The sequence below is a fragment of the Carlito syrichta genome, unplaced genomic scaffold (genome assembly GCF_000164805.1).
Source record: "Carlito syrichta isolate Samal-C Ts95f unplaced genomic scaffold, Tarsius_syrichta-2.0.1 Scaffold85561, whole genome shotgun sequence".
Taxonomy (NCBI): Eukaryota; Metazoa; Chordata; class Mammalia; order Primates; family Tarsiidae; genus Carlito; species Carlito syrichta.
Genome location: NW_007029657.1, coordinates 151,355 through 172,850, shown reverse-complemented (window position 1 = coordinate 172,850; position 21,496 = coordinate 151,355). Strand labels below are relative to the sequence as shown.

Below are 21,496 nucleotides of genomic sequence, written 5' to 3'. Positions count from 1 at the left end.
GCCTGAGCCCGCGGGTTCGAGACCCGCCTGGGCAGTGAGACCTCATCTCTACAATAAATCAAAAAATCAGCCGGGCATGGTAGCGCATGCCTGTAATTCCAGCTACTTGGAAGGCTGAGGCGGAAGGCTGAGGCGGAAGGATCGCCGGAGTCCAGCAGGTCGAGGCTGTGGTGGCTGGGAGTGGTCACTGTACTCCAGTCTGGGCTACAGAGTGAGACTCCAACTCAAAAAAAAAAATTAAATATTGAGCGACAGTTTGATATTATAGGATGAAGGAATGCAGAGTGTAGTGAGTCCCTAGTTTCCAGAAATAAGCATGCTTATTAGAGCATAGTAAAGAGAAAAGAAACAGGTGATGAAATAATGTAAGTAATGGTAAAATGTATTATAGAGCTCTTCTGAGGTGAACATAGACTCAGGCAAAAATATTTAATGTTCTACTATACAGAATCTTTGAAATTGAAATCAATGACTGAGTTTCTTTTTCCTTGCTACCTAGAATAAAAATGTTAGTTTATTTTCTTATATTATAAATACATTGTTTATTGACAGTTTTATTTTGGGCTCAATTTTTCAAGATTTGCTTAGGCCAAATTAGACCTTGTTAGCCATCAGATAGACAGTAAGTAATTGCTTGATTGAAAGGTAATTTGTATATTTAAGGATTTGAGATTGAGTTTTGAATAATTCAAACCACATGATAAAGACAGGCACAGCTCATTAAGAAGCAAAGACTTGCTGAGGAATCCTTAAGTTTTTAAGGAGCATTCAGATGTGTTAAATTTTTGTAAAATTAGTTTTAATTTTGCTAATGACAGCAGATGTGTGGCAAACAGCCAGGATTTGAGCTTAAAACAAATGTCTAGAGATAGTCATGGATAGAATGTCTAGTTACTTACTGAAATCATGGATAGAATGTCTAGTTACTTATTGAAATCCAGTGATACAGTGTGAGTTTATTAAGATGGTAATATGCAAAGTAGTGATACATGTGTTTGAGCCATCTACTAGCATTCTTGTTTGTGCTTCATAACACTATATATTTAGTGGCATCTAGACAGTTTGTAGTGAGCTGAATATCGAGAAATTTGTCGCTTGGAGCAACTCATTTTGTGTGATTTGCTTAAATGACTTTGAGTACTGTGGAAATTAGGGCTGTTTCTAAAACTTTTGACAGTAGGTTTCAGTTGTTTAGACAGTAGGTGTGTGTTGAAAACTTATTATCCCACCCATTTCTCTTCATTCTTCTCTGCCCTGCTCTCTGTTCCCCAAAACAAAATTTTAAGAAATTGATATATGGATTCTATAGATAAAGATGCTTTAGAATTTGCTTGTTGTGTAGCTAGATAAAAATAAAATAATAATCATTTAACTCCTCAGTGGCAAATGTTACAAACTGTAGTTATGAAATAAAATTGGTTTTAAAAAGTCTTTATTGATATGACATCATAACTGACTTAGGATTTGATGAATAGTGAAAGCTTTTTCAGGTTTTCTGTACATGTTTTAGATGTCGAAACATACTGTATTTAGTCATTTTCTCAGTGATTTTCACTGAAAAAAGTTGTCAAGAAATATACTAAAAATTACACATAAATATTTTGGTTTTATTTCAAAAAAAAAATGTGCAGGGATCAGTGTCTGAGCACTTTGTGTCTAACAATTCATTTCATCTTCACAACAATCCTGGAGTTGGATAGATACCTTGTCATCGTCATTTTACAGAAGAGAAAAGAAAGCACAGAAAGGTTTAACTAGCTTGCTCATCCCTCTGGCAAGAGGCCGAGATGGAATTTTATCCCAAACTGTCTGGCACAGGCCCATACTCTTAACAAGGTCAGGAGAGGAAATTCAGCCCATGAACCGCTTGAGGAATATGTTCTTAGAACTTCTTTATGCTGCATAGAGGACTGTGTATTCCTTCTCTTTCCTTTGCCAGCAACGAAAGGTACTTTGTATTTCACCTTCAAAGCTAACAATACGCAGTTAATATATGAAGCAGTGGTCATGTGCAGAAGTTCTTCAAACCATTTATTCTTCCACGTGGAGGAAACACTCTGCATGGAAGCTTTCCTGTGGTATTGATAAGGCTGAAAAACTTTTAAGTATCAAATATGTAAATCATCATTGTAATGTTAAGTAGTTTTGACAATGAAATGCTGGGAAACTCAAGAATTAACACAAGTGAGACAGAGAAAGAAAACAGTGACTGAAAGAGCCAATTCATGTACCCATTCTTAGCCTTTTTTCATAGAAAAATGACATTTGTGAAAAGAGAGAAAAATAGCCTAATTGCCTATTTCATATGCATAAATCAGTATGTTTATTCACTGTCAAGCCTATAGTTTTTATTTAATAAATAATGCTAGCCTCATAATAGTAAGGAGAACATGGGAAATATTTTGGAGCTGTAAGGAACCTTGGAAAATATCTGGCTCAACCCTCTTATTTTCCAGTTAGGAAAATGAAGTTCTGAGTGATTAAGTGACTTGCCAAAGGCCACATAGCTTCTTAACAGGATTTCTGGAACTAGACCCAAGTTTCCTGACATCTGGTAGGCTATCTCCCCCCAAATATGGGAGGGTGGGGGGTTAAAACCATTCCTTTTCCCTTTTTGGTTGTTAATCTTCACATCCCTGAATGGTTACAATCTAGCTCAACTTCTTTCAAATATTTACTTGACAGATAACGAAAAGATACTATCAGACTATGGAACGACTTTTGTTACAGCATGGAAGAATACTCACAACTACAGAGTATGGAACAGCAACAAGCATCCAGCACTTGCAGAAATAAATCCAAAGTAAGCACATTTTCTAAAGATTGATAGTATATAAAATAGCTAGTTTACTAAGTGCCCGATACAAAGAAAATTATATTTTAACTAAAGTATTGTGAACATCTTCGAGAATCTCCTTAAGTAGGTTATAAAAAGACCCTCAAATATAGAAAAACAGCTCAGAAGCTGCTTCCACATTCAAATTCTTTATACAAAAAGCATTAGGCATTATTGGAAGCACTAATATTTCTCTGGCTCCCAGTGTGATTTAGAGAGGAAGTCCCTGGCATTTAGTGATGCTCAGTATGTGATGATTCTTCTCCCCTTTTCTCTAGATAGAAGCCTAGAAGGAAATACCACTAGTTTAAAGCTAGGAGGTTATTTCAGAAAATGAAGTATGAAAAACCAATTATAGTTAATATTTAGACTCCTTTATATGTGGTCAGAACTAGTTTTCACATCAGATTCTAAAATATAATAAAATTTAATACCTACTACAATACTAAATGTTGGCTGGATGAAGGTTTTACCCACATAGGCCTAAAAGATACACTGTGGATTGGGGCCATCATGAAATAGTAACATCTGTGTGTGAACACCACAGAGCAGTGTCTGTGGAGATCAGTTGATATAATGTGTGCATCCTGGAAATTCTGAATTAAAAGATTAAAATACTAGAGGGGACCCCAAAAACGGAACTTATTTATAAAAAAGTATGTATTCAGCCTGGGCAACTTGGTGAAACCTCATCTCTACAATAAATCAGAAAATTAGCTGGGCGTGGTAGCACGCACCTATAGTTCTGTCTACTTGGAAGGCTGAGGCAGAAGGATCGCCTGAGTCCATCAGGCCAACACTGGGGTGGCTGTGAACATGCCACTGCACTCCAGCCTGGGCGACGGAGCGAGACTCCAACTCAAAAAAAAAAGTTGTATTCTTACATGTTTAAATTTTGGTCACCTTCAAAGTACTCTCCATTTGATATAATTCACCTATCGAAACAGTTTTTCTACTACCCAAAACAGTTTTTGAACTTGTTAATTTTGATGCCTTTTAGTACTTCTGCCTTTTTTTTTTTTTTTTTTTTTTTTTTTTGAAGCCAGTACCACAAGAATATTTACCTAGCAGGGGAAGCCAGTACTCTAAAAAAATTTCAATTTTTTGGGTTCCCCCTCATAATGTGTGTATTTTTTCTTTTTTAAAAAATTATATGATACTATTTTCATTGTATTTTAAAATTCCTGGTGATAAACAGACAAAAGTCAACTTTGTACTGACTAAAATATAATTTGGGGGCCAGAGTTAACTTTTCTAATATGATTTAAGTTATGCTAGAAAGAATATTCCCTCCACCACACACACAATCTAGAAATTTAAGCCATACCAACTTGAGGAATCATCTGCATGAGTGGGGTAGTGAGGAAGGGATTTGGATAACGTGTCTGTTAAGCTTTATGTCATCTAGCAAAAAAAATGGGCCAAGCGCAGTGCCTCACACCTGTAATTCCAGCACTTTGGGAGGCAGAAATGGAAGACTTGCTTGAGGCCAGAAGTTTGGAACCTTAGTGAAACCTCATCTCTACAAAAATAAGAAAAAAAATTAGCTGGGCATGGTGACATACACCTGTAGTCCCAGCTACTCAAGAGGCCGAGGCAGGAGGGTTGCTTGAGCCCAGGAGTTTGAGGCTGCAGTGAGCTATGATCATGCGACGGCACTCCAGCCTGAGTGGCAGAACGAGACCATGTCTTTAAAAGAAAAGAGAAAAATGACTAGGGAGCCAGGTGGGGTGACGTGTGCCTATAGTCCCAGCTACTTTGGAGCCTGAGGAGGGAAAATTGCTTGAGGCCAGAACTCCAAGGGCAACCTGAGCAGCATAATGAGACCCCATTTCTTTTTTAAAAATGACTAGATTCAACACCAATTGCAGGGAATTTAATCATCATACTTAGCTATAGCAGAAACCTGTATTACCATTTGAATGTAGTAAAAACAGAATTAAAAGGCAAAAACCATTTTAATAGTATTAAATGAGAGGGCTAAAAGTTCAAAGTCTTCTCTCTCATTAACTACAAAGTCTATGTTTTGAAGCGTGCTGAAGGGAACCAGATGTGAGCTGCTTCACAGGGCAGTGCTCAAAGGCAAGTCTGCCTTGACTGTCGACAGTCCAGGCGGTCTAGCTTGTAGGGCCACCCAGTCTCCTCCCCCAGGCTCTGCACTGAGAGGCCTGGTCAGATCTTTATCCATCATTGCATTTGGCGCTTTTAACTTGAACCAGCTCTACAAATCTTAGTGCCAGTCCATAAGAACCTTAGCTGAGATGAGTTTTAAAGGATTATAAAATAGTGCTTAGAAAAACGTGTAAAGAAATTGAGGTTATTTAGGTTGAAAAGAAGGCTAAAGGGCCATGTGCAGTGGCTCACACCTATAATCCCAGCACTTTAGTAGGCCAAGACAGGAGGACTGCTTGAGCCCAAGAGTGCAAGATCAGCCTAAGACAACATAGTGAAACTTTGTCTCTACAAAAAATTAGCTAAGTGTGGATACCTGCCTGTAGTTCCAGCTACTTGGGAGGCTGAGGCAGAAAGGATCACCTGATCCCAGAAGGTCGAGGCTGCAGTGGGCCAGGAGCATACCACTGCACTCCAGCCTAGGCTACAGAGTGAGACTCCTACTCAAAAAAGAAAAAACAGACATGGTGGCTCTCGCCTGTAATCCCAGCACTTTGGGAGGCAGAGGCAAGAGAATTGCCTGAGCCCAGGGGTTCAAGACAAGCCTAGGCAACATGACAAGACCTCGTCTCCACAATAAAGCAAAAAATTAGCTGGGAGTGGTGGTACACACCTGTAGTTCAAGCTACTTGGAAGACTGGAACAGAATGATCTCCTGAGTCCAGCAGATTGAGGCTGCAGTGACTGTGAGCCACTGCACTCCAGCCTGGGCAACAGTGAGAATCTGACTCAAAAAAAAAATAGGCTGGACTTGGTGGCTCAGCCTGTAATCCCAGCACTTTGGGAGACCAAGGTGAGTGGATTACATGAGCCCGTGGGTTCGAGACCAGCCCAAGCAAATTGGAGAGATCTCATCTCTACAGTAAATTTAAAAAAAAAAAAAAGTTAGCCAGGCATGGTAGCACGTGCCTGTAGTTCTGACTACTTGGAAGGCTGAGGTAGAAGGATTGCGGGAGCCCAGCAGGTCTGTGCTGAGGTGACTGTGAGTGTGCCAATGCACTCCAGCCTAGGCAACAGAGTGAGATTCCAACTCAAAAAAGAAAAAGAAAGGAAAGCTGAAGAAGGACTTGTTAACTAAAGTATATAAGTAGGGAAATTATGCAGATATGACAGAGTAGGGGCCAAGGGAGAACTTGCCCTTTGCCCCCTGAAGGTTCACTAAAAAAACCAACCAACAAAAGGCAAATTAACAGAAAAAAAATGGCATACAAGTTTATTAATGTGCATGGGGAGAACCAGAGAGTGATTATCCCAAGCACCCAATGAGGTACAGAACTGTATATACCATCTTGAGGTTGCAGAAAGAATGGGAGCTTGGAACAGCCAAAAGCAAGGTGAACTCACAGCTGTAATCTCAGCAATTTGCGGAGTAGAGGCAGGAGGATAACTTGAGCCCAGGAATTTGAGACCCATCTGGGCAACATAGTGAGACCTTGTCTTTACAAAAAATTAGTCAGACATGGTGACATGCACCTGTAGTCCCAGCTACTCGGGGGGCTAAGGCAGAAGGATTGCCTGAGCCCAGGAGGTCAAGACTGCAGTGAACTGTGAGTGTACCACTGCACTTCAGCTTGGATGACAGAGTGAGACCCTGACTCAAAAACAAAACAAAACAAAAAAACACCAGGTTATGATGATATATCAGGTTATAGGGTCAAAACAGGTTATAGGAGGGAGAGAAAAGGAGACCTGGCTAGCAAAAGTGGTCTTGCTTTGTAGATGAAAGCTCACAGGTAGCGGCCCTGAGAAAGAATAGATGGTAAATGTTTATTTCAGACTTGGTAAGTGTCAGGCTTAGTCCTTCCTAGATATGTCAGTGCAGATTTCCTCTACAGACGCAAATCTCCGCCACGAAAGACAGCTTCTCAGCTATTCTGGTATTTCCAGCCCTTCTGAATTGCTGTCTTGAAACACATCAAAGAAGTATGTTTTGAGTTCCTTTAGTAGTCAGCAGATTTTCAACGAATTAAAAACAAGAAATGATAGACTTTGGTTGTTATCAGAGGATGTCATTTACAAATATTTCACAATAATTGTAATTTTTGAAATCTGTGAAACCCTTTCTTCAACTACTAAAGGCAGCACTTTAAAGTGCTTAACTTATCAAGCAACAGGCATGTCTCGTTCCTTAAATACAGCCATTCTAGGAACATAGAAAATGATTATGTGATATGTCAATATTTTCAACTCTGTGATTCAGGAATCCAGAAAAAAAGGTATCATGTATGCTTACTTTGGAGTATTAAGAGCAGTTTGTTGTCATTTGTAAAACCACAAATAGCATTTTATAAGTGGCTGTAGCTTTCTTTCTTTTCTTTTCTTTTTTTTCTTTTTTTTTTTTGAGTTGGAGTCTCACTCTGTCACCTAAGCTGGAGTGCTGTGGCACACTCACAGCCACCCCAGCATCGACCTGCTGGGCTCCAGCTATCGTTCCACTTCAGCTTTCCAAGGAGCGAGAACTATAGGCACATGCTACCACACCCAGCTAATTTTTAAATTTATTGTGGAGACGAGGGCTTGCCAAATTGCCTGATCTGGTCTCGAACCCACAAACTCAGGCGATCCACTCGTTTCGGCCTCCCAAAGTGCTGGGATTACAGGCTGAGCCAATGAACCCAGCCTAGCTGTAGCTCTCACTCAGGTCACTTTCTTTGTTAGACTTTGATACAGGGACCCCCATAAGAATTTGGATAGTTATTGACTTCCCTTTTTTGTGGTCAAGTTGTCTGATTTTTTTTTTCCTAGTGCCTATCTAACTGCAGAATGCCTGGCATTTTAAAAAATAAGCTTTTATCATTTAGTATAATGGAAATAGGGAAGTAAGAATAATGTACTTTCTTACAAAAATAAAGATAGTACTATTTTTGAGACCTGCCTTTTGAGTTGCTTTTCAAAAAGAAAGTATGGATGTTGCTGATCCATTCACAAATCTTCACATGACCAATAGCACACACTTACAAGATGTCCAGGATCCATGACTATGGCCTAGGACTAGTGACTCACCTTAATTGTCGTAGGGAGCTTTTAAAAAATGTTGATGCTTGGGCCCTACCCCAGATCAATCAAATTAGAATGTCACAGTAGCACTAACATAGCCTCATCCTCCCCCTCCACACACAAAACCTCTGTTTTACCAGTGAAGAAACTAAAGCTCAGAGGAGTTTAGTCATCTCTTTTGGGTCTCTTAGCTATAAGTGGAAAGCTGTGATCAAAGCCTAGCTTCTTGATATCAAATTTAACACTACCACTCGACTATATCGCCCCTGAGGTTTACTAATTTTTTTTATAATAAATAAATATTTTTGTAGCCTTATTGAAACACTCATAGTTTAAACTCAAACTTTGTCTTACAGCCATCCATTTCAAGGCCAGTACTCCGTATCAGACATGAAGTTAAGATTCTCACAGTGAGTACATACGGAAAATACTGGAAAATTCTTATGTCTGCATTTATGCCATGTGTCTCATTGCTAATTGTGAGTTGTTTTTCTTCACTTGATAGACTTGTGCTTCAAATAGTAACCAAATATGTGCATAACATTCTCTAGCTCAGCAATGTGTATGTTTCAAAGTGAAAACACTGCTGTTCCACAGAAAATGGTGTGAACTAATAACAGGATTTACTTACCATTTTTACTTTGGTGAAGTACTTTTAGCAAACCGTGACTGTCAGGGAGAGTTAACTATACATCCTTATGTCCTCATCACTTTTTGGTACAGTCTGAAAATGTACATGTTTAAAAGGTTAATAAATTAATTTGTAGCAATTAATGGATCATTTAGCTACTTTTTGCAGTAATTCTGATTTGGTATAGTTATAGACTGGTGTGTGTGTGTGTGTGTGTGTGTGTTTAAAAGTGTACTTGACACTATTTTTCTTTATTCAGTTCAGTTCAGAATAGTGAACGGGGCAAAAAAATTGGAAACGTCATGGTCACAACCAGCCGGAATGTTGTACAGACAGGAAAAGCTGTTGGTAAGGCATGCCTTTAGCCAGGAACAGATTGGAATCATGTAGCACAGTCTATTTTCTATCCTCAGTATGTAACATAAAAATATAAAGTTGTATAGAGATGTGTGTATCACATAGTAATACAAGAGGGTTTTTAAATTTTGTCTTATTCATTTTTTAAAAATGTTGTGAGCTGGGCTCGGTGGCTCAGCCTGTAATCCCGTGCTTTGGGAGGCTGAGGTGAGTGGATTGCCTGAGCCTGCGGGTTTGAGACCCGCCTGGGCAACTCGGCAAGACCTCATCTCTACAATAAATCAAAAAATCAGCCAGGCATGGTAGCGCATGCCTATAATTCCGGCTACTCGGAAGGCTGGGGTGGAAGGATCGCTGGAGCCCAGCAGGTCAAGGCCCAGGAGCGGCCACTGCACTCCAGTCTGGGCAACAGAGTGAGACTCCAACTCAAAAAAAAAAAAAAAATGTTGTGGCACCAAAAAAAGTTCAAGTCTTAACCACATTCAATGGAGAGAGACAACATTTTCTGATGAGATCACTGTTACCAGGATTCAAGCTTTACTAGAGCTTTTTCCCCCCATTCTCTGTACTGCCCATGGTTCTTTATAAATGTCAGAGATGGATAAAAAAAGTAGGTGTTAGGAGCTGCTATCTTCTGAGGCAGTATTAAACAATAAAGAAAATGAACGAAACTAACATTTGGTTTTCTGAAAGGCTCAACAATATTTATAAAACCTTGGTCAGGCATGGTGACTTATACCTGTAATCCCAGCACATTGGGAGGCTGAGGCGGGCAGTTTGCTTGAGCCCAGGAGTTCAAGACCAGCCTGGGCAACACAGCAAGACCTTGTCTCTATAATAAACCAAAAAATTAACCAGATGTGGTGGCGCACACCTGTAGTCCCAGCTTCTGAGGAGGTTAAGGTGGAAGTATTGTCTGAGCCCAGGAGGTCGAGGCTGCCGTGAGCTGTGATCATTGTGATCATGCCACTGCACTTCAGCCAGGGCATCAGAATGAGTCCTTGACTCAAAAAAGAAAAAATCTTTAGAGACAATAAAGAGGAAAAGAAAGAAGATACAAATTACTGATGTTGATCTTTTGGAAATTAAAAGGATAGATAATAAGGCAATATTGTGAACAACTTTATGCCAACAAATTTGACAACATAGATGAAATATACAATTTATTTGAAAGACTCTTATTACCAAAACAGATGCAAAAAGAAAGAAAATCTGAATAGCCTCAAATCTATCAAATTTAATTCAAAAATGTAAAACCTGGCCACAAGGTTTTTAATTTAGTCCTGACCCAGATGGCTTCACTTTGAATTCTGTCAAGCATTTATGGAAGCAATCATATTAATTTTACACAAAATGTTTCAGAAAATAGTAAATGAGATAATACTCACCAACTCATTTGATGAGACCAGTGACCCTAATATCAAAGTCAGACAAATAGTGTCATGCTGTATATACTCTTCCACACTTAGCTTTTTACACTTAAAATATTTTGAAGATTGTTCCATATGAGTTCTAAAGAAATTCCTCATTCCTTCTTTTCTATGCTTTTAACATTTTATTTTCATATAATTCTGAACTTGAAACATTGTAGAAGTATAAGGAACTCCCAGTTATCTCTGGTTCACTAATTATTTGCATTTTGCCCCATTTGCTTTGTCATACAATGTGTTATAAAAGTAGGACATACCGTCTTCCTTAGCTCCTGAAAGAGGTTGACTCACCCTTATTGAACACAATCCAAAAGCCCCAGAACTGGGCAATTTATGTGTGGGGTCATTATAGCCCCAGCATTCTTTGTATTTGAAGAGGGACAGAGTGAAAAAACTCCACAGACTCATATTTACAGAGGCAGACCCAGAACATAGAGCCTTACCGCTAGGTTTGTTTTATTGCAAAGGAATGGAATTTGGTGTAGAAGTATTTGTTTCCATATGATATTATGCATCTGACCTATTTTGGATTATTTTTAATAGAATAATTACACTTTTTTATAGCTACATGAGGCAAATTATTAGTTTTTAGTGATGCTGCTAGTTAAATTCTAAGGCCAAGTCTCTTCCACACTTCCATCTCCAAGAATAGCAAGAGTATATGATTCAACTTAAATAGTTTCACTTCAGCATCAACTTTTGAGATAATGTTCTGTAAAACAAAATAGACCTGAGGCAGATAGTGCTCTGTACATCTTTGTTTTAATGAAACTTAATTTTAGATAACAAAGCACAGTTCCCTAAAATAGCCTAACCCCTCTTCCCTGTTTAGGTGGTTATCGATTATCAATTCAGTATTTAAGGTAAAGAGAACCGTTTTAAGCTCTCCTGGTAATTCTGATACACAGCCAGCGTTGTACTGTGGGCATTAAGCAGTCTTAAATACCTTCAGAACGCTTACTGTAGGCTCCTATACCAAGAAATTATCCAATTTCCTGTAAGAGATATCCTACGAAAAGGGATTGTTTTTGAAACTAAAAACTTAAGTAGTGTTTAGTTACTATTACATATTGGTGTGTTCCAGTGAATTAACACGTATTTATTAACATTGTTCTTCACTGTCTCTTAACAAAAATTAAGACTTTTTCCTTTTGTTTTTTTCCTTTTTTCCAACTAGGCCACTCCGTTGGAGGAGCTTTTTCCAGTGCAAAGACAGCTATGTCTTCGTGGCTTTCTACTTTCACGAATTCCACCTCCCAAAGTCTCACTGAGCCACCGGACGGGAAGCCTTGAGCAAGGAAACAGAGGCTGCTGTTGCTTTCTTGGGTTTAAGTGTTTCCTGTCTGTCTGCTGCTCCCAGACTGTTCTTCATCAGCCACTGGTCCACAGCAGGGGACCATATGTCGAACTGTTTACATGGACGGTTGCCCTCTGTCTAAATGAATGTCGCAGTATGCTAAAATGATGAAATCACAACCATAGCAGGGATGGCTTCCAGGTTGGGGTTTAAATCGACTACTTTTATTTCAGTCTGAGCCTGATTAAAACATACAATGAACCTTCTACTGAATTTTGAGTTCTGATATGTACATTTGTTTACTTTAGAAAAGTTTTTACTTATGTAAATTTTCTGTTTTGCTGTTTGAATATCTAGATGGTCATTGTAATTTATATTTGCTAAAGTTAAGTTATATTACTATTTTAATTTCTAAAATTTAATTTAATTTCATAAAGTTGGCCTTAAATGTGCTTATAAAGTTAAGGGATCATACAGTCCAGCCTTTATTATTTTGCTGAATTACATAATGATTTTTTTATCCACAAAACATTTATCAGGCTGAGCACAGAAGCTTACGCCTATAATACCAGCACTTTGGGTGGCCAGGGCTAGAGGATCATTTAAGGCCAAGAGTTTGAGACCAGCCTAGGCAACATAGCGAGACCTCATCTCTTAAAAAATTTAGCCAGCATGGTGGCATGTGCCTGTAGTCCCAGCTACTTGGAAGGCTGAAGCAGAAGGATTGCCTGAGCCCAGGAGGTCAAGGCTGCAGTGAACTGTGGGTGTGCCATTGCACTCCAGCCTGGGTGATAGAGTAAGACCCTGATTCAAACAAAACAAAACACATACACATATTTATCAATTTACTTTCTCCCCAAAACTGAAAGTCAGAGATGGTCATTTTGAGGAGTGTTTTTTGTTTTATATTTTTAGTCTGTTCTTAACAGATTCTTAAAAGCTTGCTTTGAGGCATCAAGGAATATTACTGTGCTTTCCTCTTCTTTTTTTTTTTTTTTTTTTGAGTTGGAGTCTTACTCTGTTGCCCAGACTGGAGTGCAGTGGCCGCTCCCAGCCACCGCAGCCTTGACCTGCTGGACTGCAGTGAACCTTCCACCTCAGCCTTCCCAGTAGCCAGAATCATAGGCATGTGCTACCACGCCCGGCTGATTTTTTTGATTTATTGTAGAGATGAGGTCTCGCTGCCCAGGCGGGTCTCGAACCCCCAGGCTCAGACAATCCACTCACCTCAGCCTCCCAAAGGCGCAGGATTACAGGCTGAGCTACCGAACCCAGCTTCCTCCTCTTCTTAATTGTCAAGTAGGTGTGGAGAGAAATAGCACAGTGCTGGTTACAGTGTATTGAAGCGGCTTCACATGAATGTGTCTATAGGGCAGTACTTTCAATGACCTATGTGTCCATGCTGTCAACTCTAGGCATGTTTCAGTCTCTCACACGCATTTTTTAAATCCAGAGTTTTTGCCTTCTGTTTCTTCTTTTGAACAGTTTTCCATTGGGAATTTGCAGACCCACAGATTTTCTTATTCTTCATAGAGCTTTTCAAGGCATTTGACCTTCCCACTTCCCTGACTAAAACTTCTCCTGTAATCACTCCCTACTCCTCTCTAAAAATATTTAGAAAAGCAAAATAATCCATAAATGCTAAATAGAAATTTCATGTTAGTTCATATTCAGCAAAGCAAGAGGCAAGAGGAGAAAGCTGCAGACATGACATCAGCCATCTGTCAGAAAGGACGTCTGGTTTCCTATTAGACACATGTACGTGTATGCCATCTACTGATGGTTTGTACACAGCTGGAGCCCACGTGGTTGCCATGTTTATTTGCTTTTCAAAGGGACCTGGAATGGGTGTTCTCAGGAAGTACCTACGGGGAACAGACTGCCTCCAGGAACAAAGGATGCTTGGAAAGTACACTGTGAGTATAATCCACATATGACATAGAGTATTGGGGAAATAGAGAGGGTACTGATGATATCTGGTTTATTTCTTATGAAATGTTTATTTAAGAAGTAAATTTTCCTAAGGCATTTGAAATGAACATAGGAACATAATCTAAATATTCCTTAATTTTCCAGTTTGTGTTTTCTAAAAGCATATATCCATTTGAGTATAATTCAGGAATTTAGTGGTAATAAATTGAAGGACTTAATAATGAGATTCCATTAATTCTACTTCTGTCAGGAAATGTCTATTTGAGTATGATAACTCAAGAATTCAGTGATGACAAATTGAAGGACTTAATAGTGGGAACTCCATTAATTCTACTTCTACGAAGAAAGTAAACCTCAGAAAATATTTGAAGACAAGAAAGTAGTACCAAAAAAAAAGGTTAAAAGGTACTTTAATCAGTGTTGCACTGAGGTTGTACAGAATTCACTCTTTTTTTGAGTTGGAGTCTCGCTCTGTTATCCAGGCTGGAGTGCAGTGGCATGCTCATGGCCACCCCAGCATCGACCTGATGGGTTCCGGCAATCCTTCCACCTCAGCCTTCCAAGTAGCCAGAACTACAGGCGTGTGCTACCATGCTTGGCTAATTTTTTATTTATAGTAGAGACAAGGTCTTACCAAGTTGCCTGGGCTGGTCTCGAATGTGCAGGCTCAGGCAGTTCATTAGCCTTGGCCTCCCAAAGTGTGGAGATTACAGGCTGAGTCACCGAGCCCGGCCGACAGAATTCATCCTAACATCTTGTTGTTTCATGAGGCCACATCATTAGTTGGTGTGTGATAGTGTGTTTGTATGCAATTGTTACCTGTCAGCTGCCAGAAGTTCATACTACAAAGAGCTAGGAGCTGTGTGAGGGTCAGTTGTAAAGATGCTGGTTTGTCTTTTGGTTTGTTTGACTGGGGTAAACTCCCATCTCTCGCTGTTCAAAAGCAGTCCAACCCATGCTTTGGAATCCACTAAAATAATAGTTACATGAAATTTAACTTTGCTTTAATATCACCTGTTCCCCCATTTGAATATGTACTTTGATCAATGTTTCTAGTTAAGAGTTTGATTCTTAAAGTGGTCGCTTAACTGGCTTTCACTATAAAATGAATATCAGAATATTCATCATAGAAATGGTCAGAAGACCATACCTGTGTTTCAAATCAGATTCTAGGAGGTGACGTTTTCAAGGAGCATGGAACCATTACATTGCTAGCAGGGGCCCTAAGGCAGCTGTCAGACTGAAGACAGGAAGCCTAGCACCTCATCCTATGAGCCTCCATACTTCAGGCTTGGGTTCTGGCCTCCGTCTGAGTGGCCAGCTTAGAAGCAATAACCTCCCTCCAAACACTGGCTCTGTAATCCATAGCAGCCAACATTAGGCCATCTCCTGACATAACATTGGTAATGATGTGGTGTTTGGTGACCACACTTGCCCCAACGTTTACCAAGGCTTCTGTGTCTAAGAACAGAGTATTTGTAACAAGGCCTTAGGGGGCAAGGGTCAACCAGCCTTTTTCAAGCGCACAGGCTACATCTGTAGCTTGGCAGTGACTTCACTGCTGTCCAGACAGCTTAAGGAATATTTGTCCCTGGTATACTTCAGTTCCTACTAGGCACTGTAATGACAATGACATAGGTAAGGAAGAGAGTTAAAGCTAAAGCTACCAGTGGTGGACTAGATTAGAAAAAGTTGCATGTTCAGAGAAGGCTTGGAATGATTTTGCGTGTGTAACTAGCTCACGTAACAGTATGAATAGTCCATCCCCAAATCCATTAGTGATTCACTCGGATTCACTAGCCCCCAGCCCTAAAACAATTCTCATCCACTTTCATGTTAAGGAACACAGCAGCAGTATATACTTTTGGCAGCAAACCAGAGCATGTGACGTGACTTGCTCGACCTTATCTTGTTTTCTAAGTTCTATACTAAGCATCTGATGTTTTCTAGAATGCTTTCCTTTGAAAAGTCAAAGACAAAGCAAATTAGGAAGAGAGAGAAGTGAGTTGTTGTTGCATGGCTGAGGAACAAGGTGTTTAAAATCTTAATGAAAGTATTTTGAGAGCAGTATTTCATATGCTAAAGGTATAAGAATTCTTTTAGAAAGGAGTTCCAATTTTACTCTGCTAGTTACAAGGCAGGAAGGTTTTGTTGTTATCTCATATTTCATGAAAATCACAGCCAATGACTTCTTTCCCTCCGGTGCTGGTGATGAGTTTGGGAGCCTTCAGCTCCACACAGGGCGGTGTTCTGACCCTTTACCACATGGACTGACCTGCTCAGCTGTTGTGGAGAGTAGCCTGATAACCACTGCCTGTTATTTTATGGGGGAGTTGATTGGGCCTCTTGAAATGGCATAAACATTTGCATGCTCTGATTCTTTGATCATAGAGGGCGCAGCATTTGTGGCTTCTCCCCCCAGTCCCTTGGTAGCCTTTAAATGTGATAGAAAATGCTGCCCTAACTACTCGAAGACAATTGTCGTTCCATGTAGCGTGATGTCCCGTGAGGAGTTTTCTCATTCCAAGTCTTTGGACTTCATAACATTGGAATTGTTTTTCCATAATTTCCAGCATTCCATAAATATTTGTCAAGGACAAAGAAAAGGAATGTGGATCTTTATTCTTTTCATGTATATAACTTTGTACACATGACTTCTGCTTTCACTGTAAAGACGAAGAAAGTACTCCCTTGTATGGCAACTCCAAAATTAAAAGATTGTGCATGTCTGAAGGGTTGAATATATTTTGTAAAACTCTAAATACATTTGTATTTCTGTGCTGTCCTAAAATTTACCTTTTTACTTATATTAATTAAAGATATAGAAACTATATATTTAAATTATGCAAATGGAACACAGTTTAGGGGTTTTTTCCAATCTTATTTTTCATCTGCTTCTCACACACACAAAGTATGCTGCTCAAAATTTTTTTGTGTGCAATATAAACATTTGAACATTTCAGTCAGGTACTGAGCCAGAAGAGCCAGAAGAGGTAATTGAAGTTTTGAGAAAGTATTTGTGCTTAGAAAATATTTTGTTGTTGTTTTGAAATGTTAGTATTTTGTAGCTGAGAAAATAAGATCAAGACTTATATGTTTCAGGCCATTTGGTCATTGGTTCCTAAATTTAGGAAATATTTAATTAATGAGTTGGTGAAGGCATTTAGTGGTACAAAAATAGTTTAAATACTTAAGATTAAAGGCTTTTCACAAACCCTTTCTAAGAAAATTTAGCTTAGAAAACTTAGACATTTTTCTAGGGAAGTTTAGCTGTGGCACATGTTTTGATCAGAAAGGTAGTTTCTCTTTGCTCTAGAGGTTTTAAAGTTTGTACTAGTTCTTTGTTTCTGTTGTCACTTGTTTTTTTTAAAGGTGTTAAAAATTATAAATCACGTCTAATCATACTGAATTATAAAACTTCTGTTGTATCTTTATTTTAAAGCAAAATGAGAATAAAAGTACACTGTTTGTCCTTCATACAGTCATCCTTGACCTGTCTTTCTAGAAGTGCCCTGTGTGTTGTCTGTGGGATTCTGGCTTCACAGTTGGATGACAGGCCAGCCTCCTTTGTTAGTAAGCTACAGAGAGTGAACGCAAGGATCCGTTGCTCATTTACTCTGTTTCGAGGATGATGTCTGAGTTTTCCAGGCAGTGATCTCTACAGAAAGAGCCTCTCAGCTTCCGTGGAGCCTACATGCACGGAGCTGCACACAGTACATGCCAACAAAGGTTGATCACATGATAATGTCTCATCACATCACTGACAGAAACCCCCAGTAGAATAAGACATTGTCCCAGGCAACCCATTTTCAACTGGGACTGGGAAGGGTCAAGACAACCCTTGACATTTCCACTAAGGACTCCCAGCACACGTGCATATATGTTTCCCTGTAGTGTAGTTCCATTACAAAACACGAAAGTAGACAAACTTCCCTCCCCCCAGGAATGTGTGCTTTCTTGAGGTACAAGGTTAGGCTTAAGTCACCATTGTTCTTTGACATGGACAGTGAGAGCCTGGAGCTGGCGAGATGACTTGAGGACAGGAGAACTTCCCCTACTTGGGAACAGGAAGAAGATACCTTCCCTTTCCTGATGACCTGCCCAGACTGGGCTGCAGGCTCTGTGTGAAGATGTGCTGGGGCCCCATCACCTTGTGGTAAGAACTGCCAGCCCTTCCTTCTGAGTTGCAGGTATTGAATCTGGTAACATCTCGAAAGAACGCAGTTAGGGAGCCAGTTCTTTCTAAGGAACAACCCTTCACAAAGGGCTTCTCTCTGACTGGGGTCATCCACACAGCAGGACCTGGGGAAGCACGCTGCAGCAGGACTGACCTGTCCACCTTCGCCATCAGTGAGTCCTCACCTGGCACACAGACACCGTATGATCATGGAGCCAGGAGCCAGGGAATACCTGGGGCAGGAGATGGGAATGTGTGTGTTCTTTGTTCCTGAAGCCATGAATACCTGCTTTTGGAATCAATGCCATCTCAATGTGACAAAAATTCATTAGGATGTGTTTGATTCTTCCTTGGACTGGGCTACTCTCATGGAGCACACTGGAAAAATGACAAAAGCCACTTGATGGACTCCTGATCACTGTTGAGACCGAGTAATAAGTAAATAAGTGTTTGTAAACTATTCTGTGCATGTATGTTGCAGAATTTCCATTATGAAGAGTCAACTACTTGATAGCCACTGACCAACATGGTTGCCAATGGAATGGCACAGCTTCCAATGCGGTAGACCCTGAGTACCTGCCTTGGAAATATATACTTAGTTTTGTAGCTTCTTCCCCATGGATGCCCTGGCCTCCATGAGTCCCCACCCCACCCTGCCAATTGAAACCTTGGCTGTCACTGTCATGGTATCACCTTCTCACCCCTCCAGTTGTCGGAGGGACATTATCAAGAGAATTAGAAGCCAGGCTCAGTGGCTCAGCCTGTAATCCCACGCTTTGGGAGGCTGAGGTGAGTGGATTGCCTGAGCCCGTGGGTTCGAGACCCACCTAGGCAACTTGGCGACACTTCATCTCTACAATAAATCAAAAAATCAGCTGGGCATGGTAGCACATGCCTGTAATTCCAGCTACTCAGAAGGCTGAGGCGGAAGGATCACTGGAGCCCAGCAGGTCGAGGCTGTGGTGGCCAGGAACGGCCACTGCACTCCAGTCTGGGCGACAGAGTGAGACTCCAACTCAAAAAAAAAGAGAGAGAATTAGAAATACAAAGTACAAAGACCCAAACCCAACCTCTTCCCCCTGAAAGTCTTTCCCAACTTAAGTTGTCCAGCTAGAGTTGGGCAACTTGTGTGTGAAATATGCATACAGAAAAGAACATAAAACATATGTACAGTATTATAAATACAAAGCAAACATTCATGTAGCTTTGACCCAAGTAAGAACTAGGATATTGGCAGCACCTTAAAAACTCCACCCCTCAGCCGGGCTCGGTGGCTCAGCCTATAATCCCACGCCTTTGGGAGGCTGAGGTGAGTGGATTGCCTGAGCCCATGGGTTCGTGACCTGCCGGGGGAACTTGGTGAGACCTCATCTCTACAATAAACCATAAATTAGCCGGGTGTGGTAGCACGCACCTATAGTTCCAGCTACTTGGAAGGCTGAGGCAGAAGGATTGCCGGAGCCCAGCAGGTCAAGGCTGCGGTGGCTGGGAGCGGCCACTGCACTCCAGTCTGGGCGACAGAGTGAGACTCCAACTCAAAAAAAAAAAAAAAAACTCCATCCCTCTGTCTCTGGCAGGTCAGAACTCTCTTCCCCTCCCCAAGAGTTTTCTGACTTGTGTAATAGTCGTTTTCCTGTATGATTCCTCTTATGTATGCATCCCAAGCAACACAGTTTGGTTTTGTCTGTTGTGTTTGTTTTATTTTATTTGAGTTGGAGTCTTACTCTATCACCCAGGCTGGAGTACAGTAGCACAGTCACAGCTACCACAACCTTTACCTACAGGGCTCAGGAGATTCTTTCACCTCAACCTTCCAAGTAGCTGGAACCACAGGTGCACAGCACCGTGCCCACAGAATTTTTTGATTTATTATAGAGGCGAGGTCTTGCCAAAATGCCCAGACTGGTTTCAAACCCCTGGGCTCAAGCAATCCTCTCACCTCTGCCTCCCAAAGTACTGGGATTACAGGCATGAGTCACTGGTGCCCAGCTATTTTGCCTGTTCTAAAACTTGTATAAATGGAATCACATCATTTGTATTATGTATTTTTCTGCTTAGTTGCAGTCTGTAGATTATTCTCTCTCATTGCTTTCTAAAACGACCCCATTGCCAGCTGCTCTGTCATAGTTCCAGCCAGGGTAGAGGTGGACTTTGAGCTGCTTTCAGTGTGCCTGTGCACATTTCTCTAAGGTGTACGTGTGGGAGGGAAACTACAGGGCCGTGAGATTATGCACATCTTTAACCGTTTGAATTGATGCCAATTTGTTTTTCAAAATGGCACAACCATTGTGCCCTCCCACCAGCAGAGAGGATTTCCATTGCTTCCACATTGTTCCCATCACTTAGTAACATCAGAATTTTAAGTGTTTGCCAATGTGGTGGGTATCTCATAATAGGTTTTTTTGTCTTTGTTTATGTTTTGAGTTGGAGTCTCACTCTGTCACCCAGGCTGGAGTGCAGTGGCACGCTCTTGGCCACCACAGCCTTGACCTGCTGGGCTCAGGCAATCCTCCTGCCTCAGCCTTCCAAGTAGCTGGAACTACAGGCACATGCTACCACACTCAGCTTATTTTTTTTATTTACTATGGAGAGGAGGTCTGGTCAAGTTGCCTAGGCTGGTCTCGAATCCATGGGCTCAGTAATCCTCTCACCTCGGCCTCCTAAAGTCATAACAGGCTTTAATTTGCATTTCCCTCGGTACAAATATGGTTGAGCACTTTTTATTTATTTATTGGCCATTTCGATTTCCACTCTTGTGAAATTCCTGTTGAAGTATTTTACCCACTTTTCTATTAGATTATCTATTTCTTATTTGTGAGCATGTATAAGCACACAGTGTTATATGGGTGCTGTCTTACTCCATTAGTACTGCTATAAAACATACCAGAGACTGAGTAATTTATAAACAAGACAAACTTATCCTCACAGTTTTGGAGGCTGGGAAATCCAAGATCAAGGCACTGGTATTTTGAGTGTCTGATGAGGGCCTATCTGTAGTTCCAAGATGGTGTGCCATGTTGCTTTATCCTCTGGCAAAAACGATGGAAGGGATGAAAAGGGGTGAACTTCTTCCATCAAGCCCTTTTATAAAAATGCCTAATCCCATTCATGAGGTCAAAGCCTCTTAAAGGCCAATCCTCTTTCATACTATTGCATTGGAGATTAAGTTTCAACATGAACTTTGGAAGGGACAGAAACATTAAAACCATAGCATATGCACATATGTATATGCAGTATGGATAGTATTTGTCAATTATATGTGTTGCCAATATCTCATTCTATGACTCGGCTTCATTCTTTGTTTTTTTTTTGAGTTGGAGTCTCACTCCATCGCCCAGGCTGGAGTGCAATGGCACGTTCACAGCCACCGCAGCCTCAACCTGCTGGGTTCCACCAATCCTTCCACCTCAGCCTTCCAAGTAGCCAGAACTACAGGCACGACTACCACTCCCAGCTAATTTTTTAATATATTTTACAGAAGAGGTCTCACCAAGCTGCCCAGGCTGTTCTCAAACCTGTGGACTCAGGGAATCTTCTCACCTTGGCCTCCCAAAATGCTGAGATTACCGACTTGAGCCACCACACCTGGCCCATTCTTTATGGTATGATTTGATGAATAGTTTGTAATGTAATCAGGTTTATCTTTTTTTTTTTTTTTTTGAGTTGG

At 40.6% G+C, this 21,496-nt stretch overlaps 1 protein-coding gene across 4 annotated transcripts in view; it reads left to right on the top strand.

Moving 5' to 3' along the window:
* Positions 1 to 14,145, top strand: part of AVL9 (AVL9 cell migration associated) — a 73,559-nt gene extending 59,414 nt beyond the window's left edge. For 2 of the 4 annotated variants that reach the window (XM_008056934.1, XM_021711771.1), the window contains exons 13-16: positions 2,686 to 2,803; positions 8,362 to 8,415; positions 8,896 to 8,984; positions 11,601 to 11,988. In XM_008056934.1, the coding sequence (XP_008055125.1) occupies positions 2,686 to 2,803; positions 8,362 to 8,415; positions 8,896 to 8,984; positions 11,601 to 11,716 (377 nt within the window). In that variant the 3' untranslated portion in view covers positions 11,717 to 11,988. Of the gene's footprint in view, positions 1 to 2,685; positions 2,804 to 8,361; positions 8,416 to 8,895; positions 8,985 to 11,600; positions 11,989 to 13,555 lie in introns of those variants that run through there. The other 2 variants (XR_002481906.1, XM_021711779.1) reach the window with 2 other exon arrangements.
* Positions 14,146 to 21,496: the final 7,351 nt, after the last annotated feature.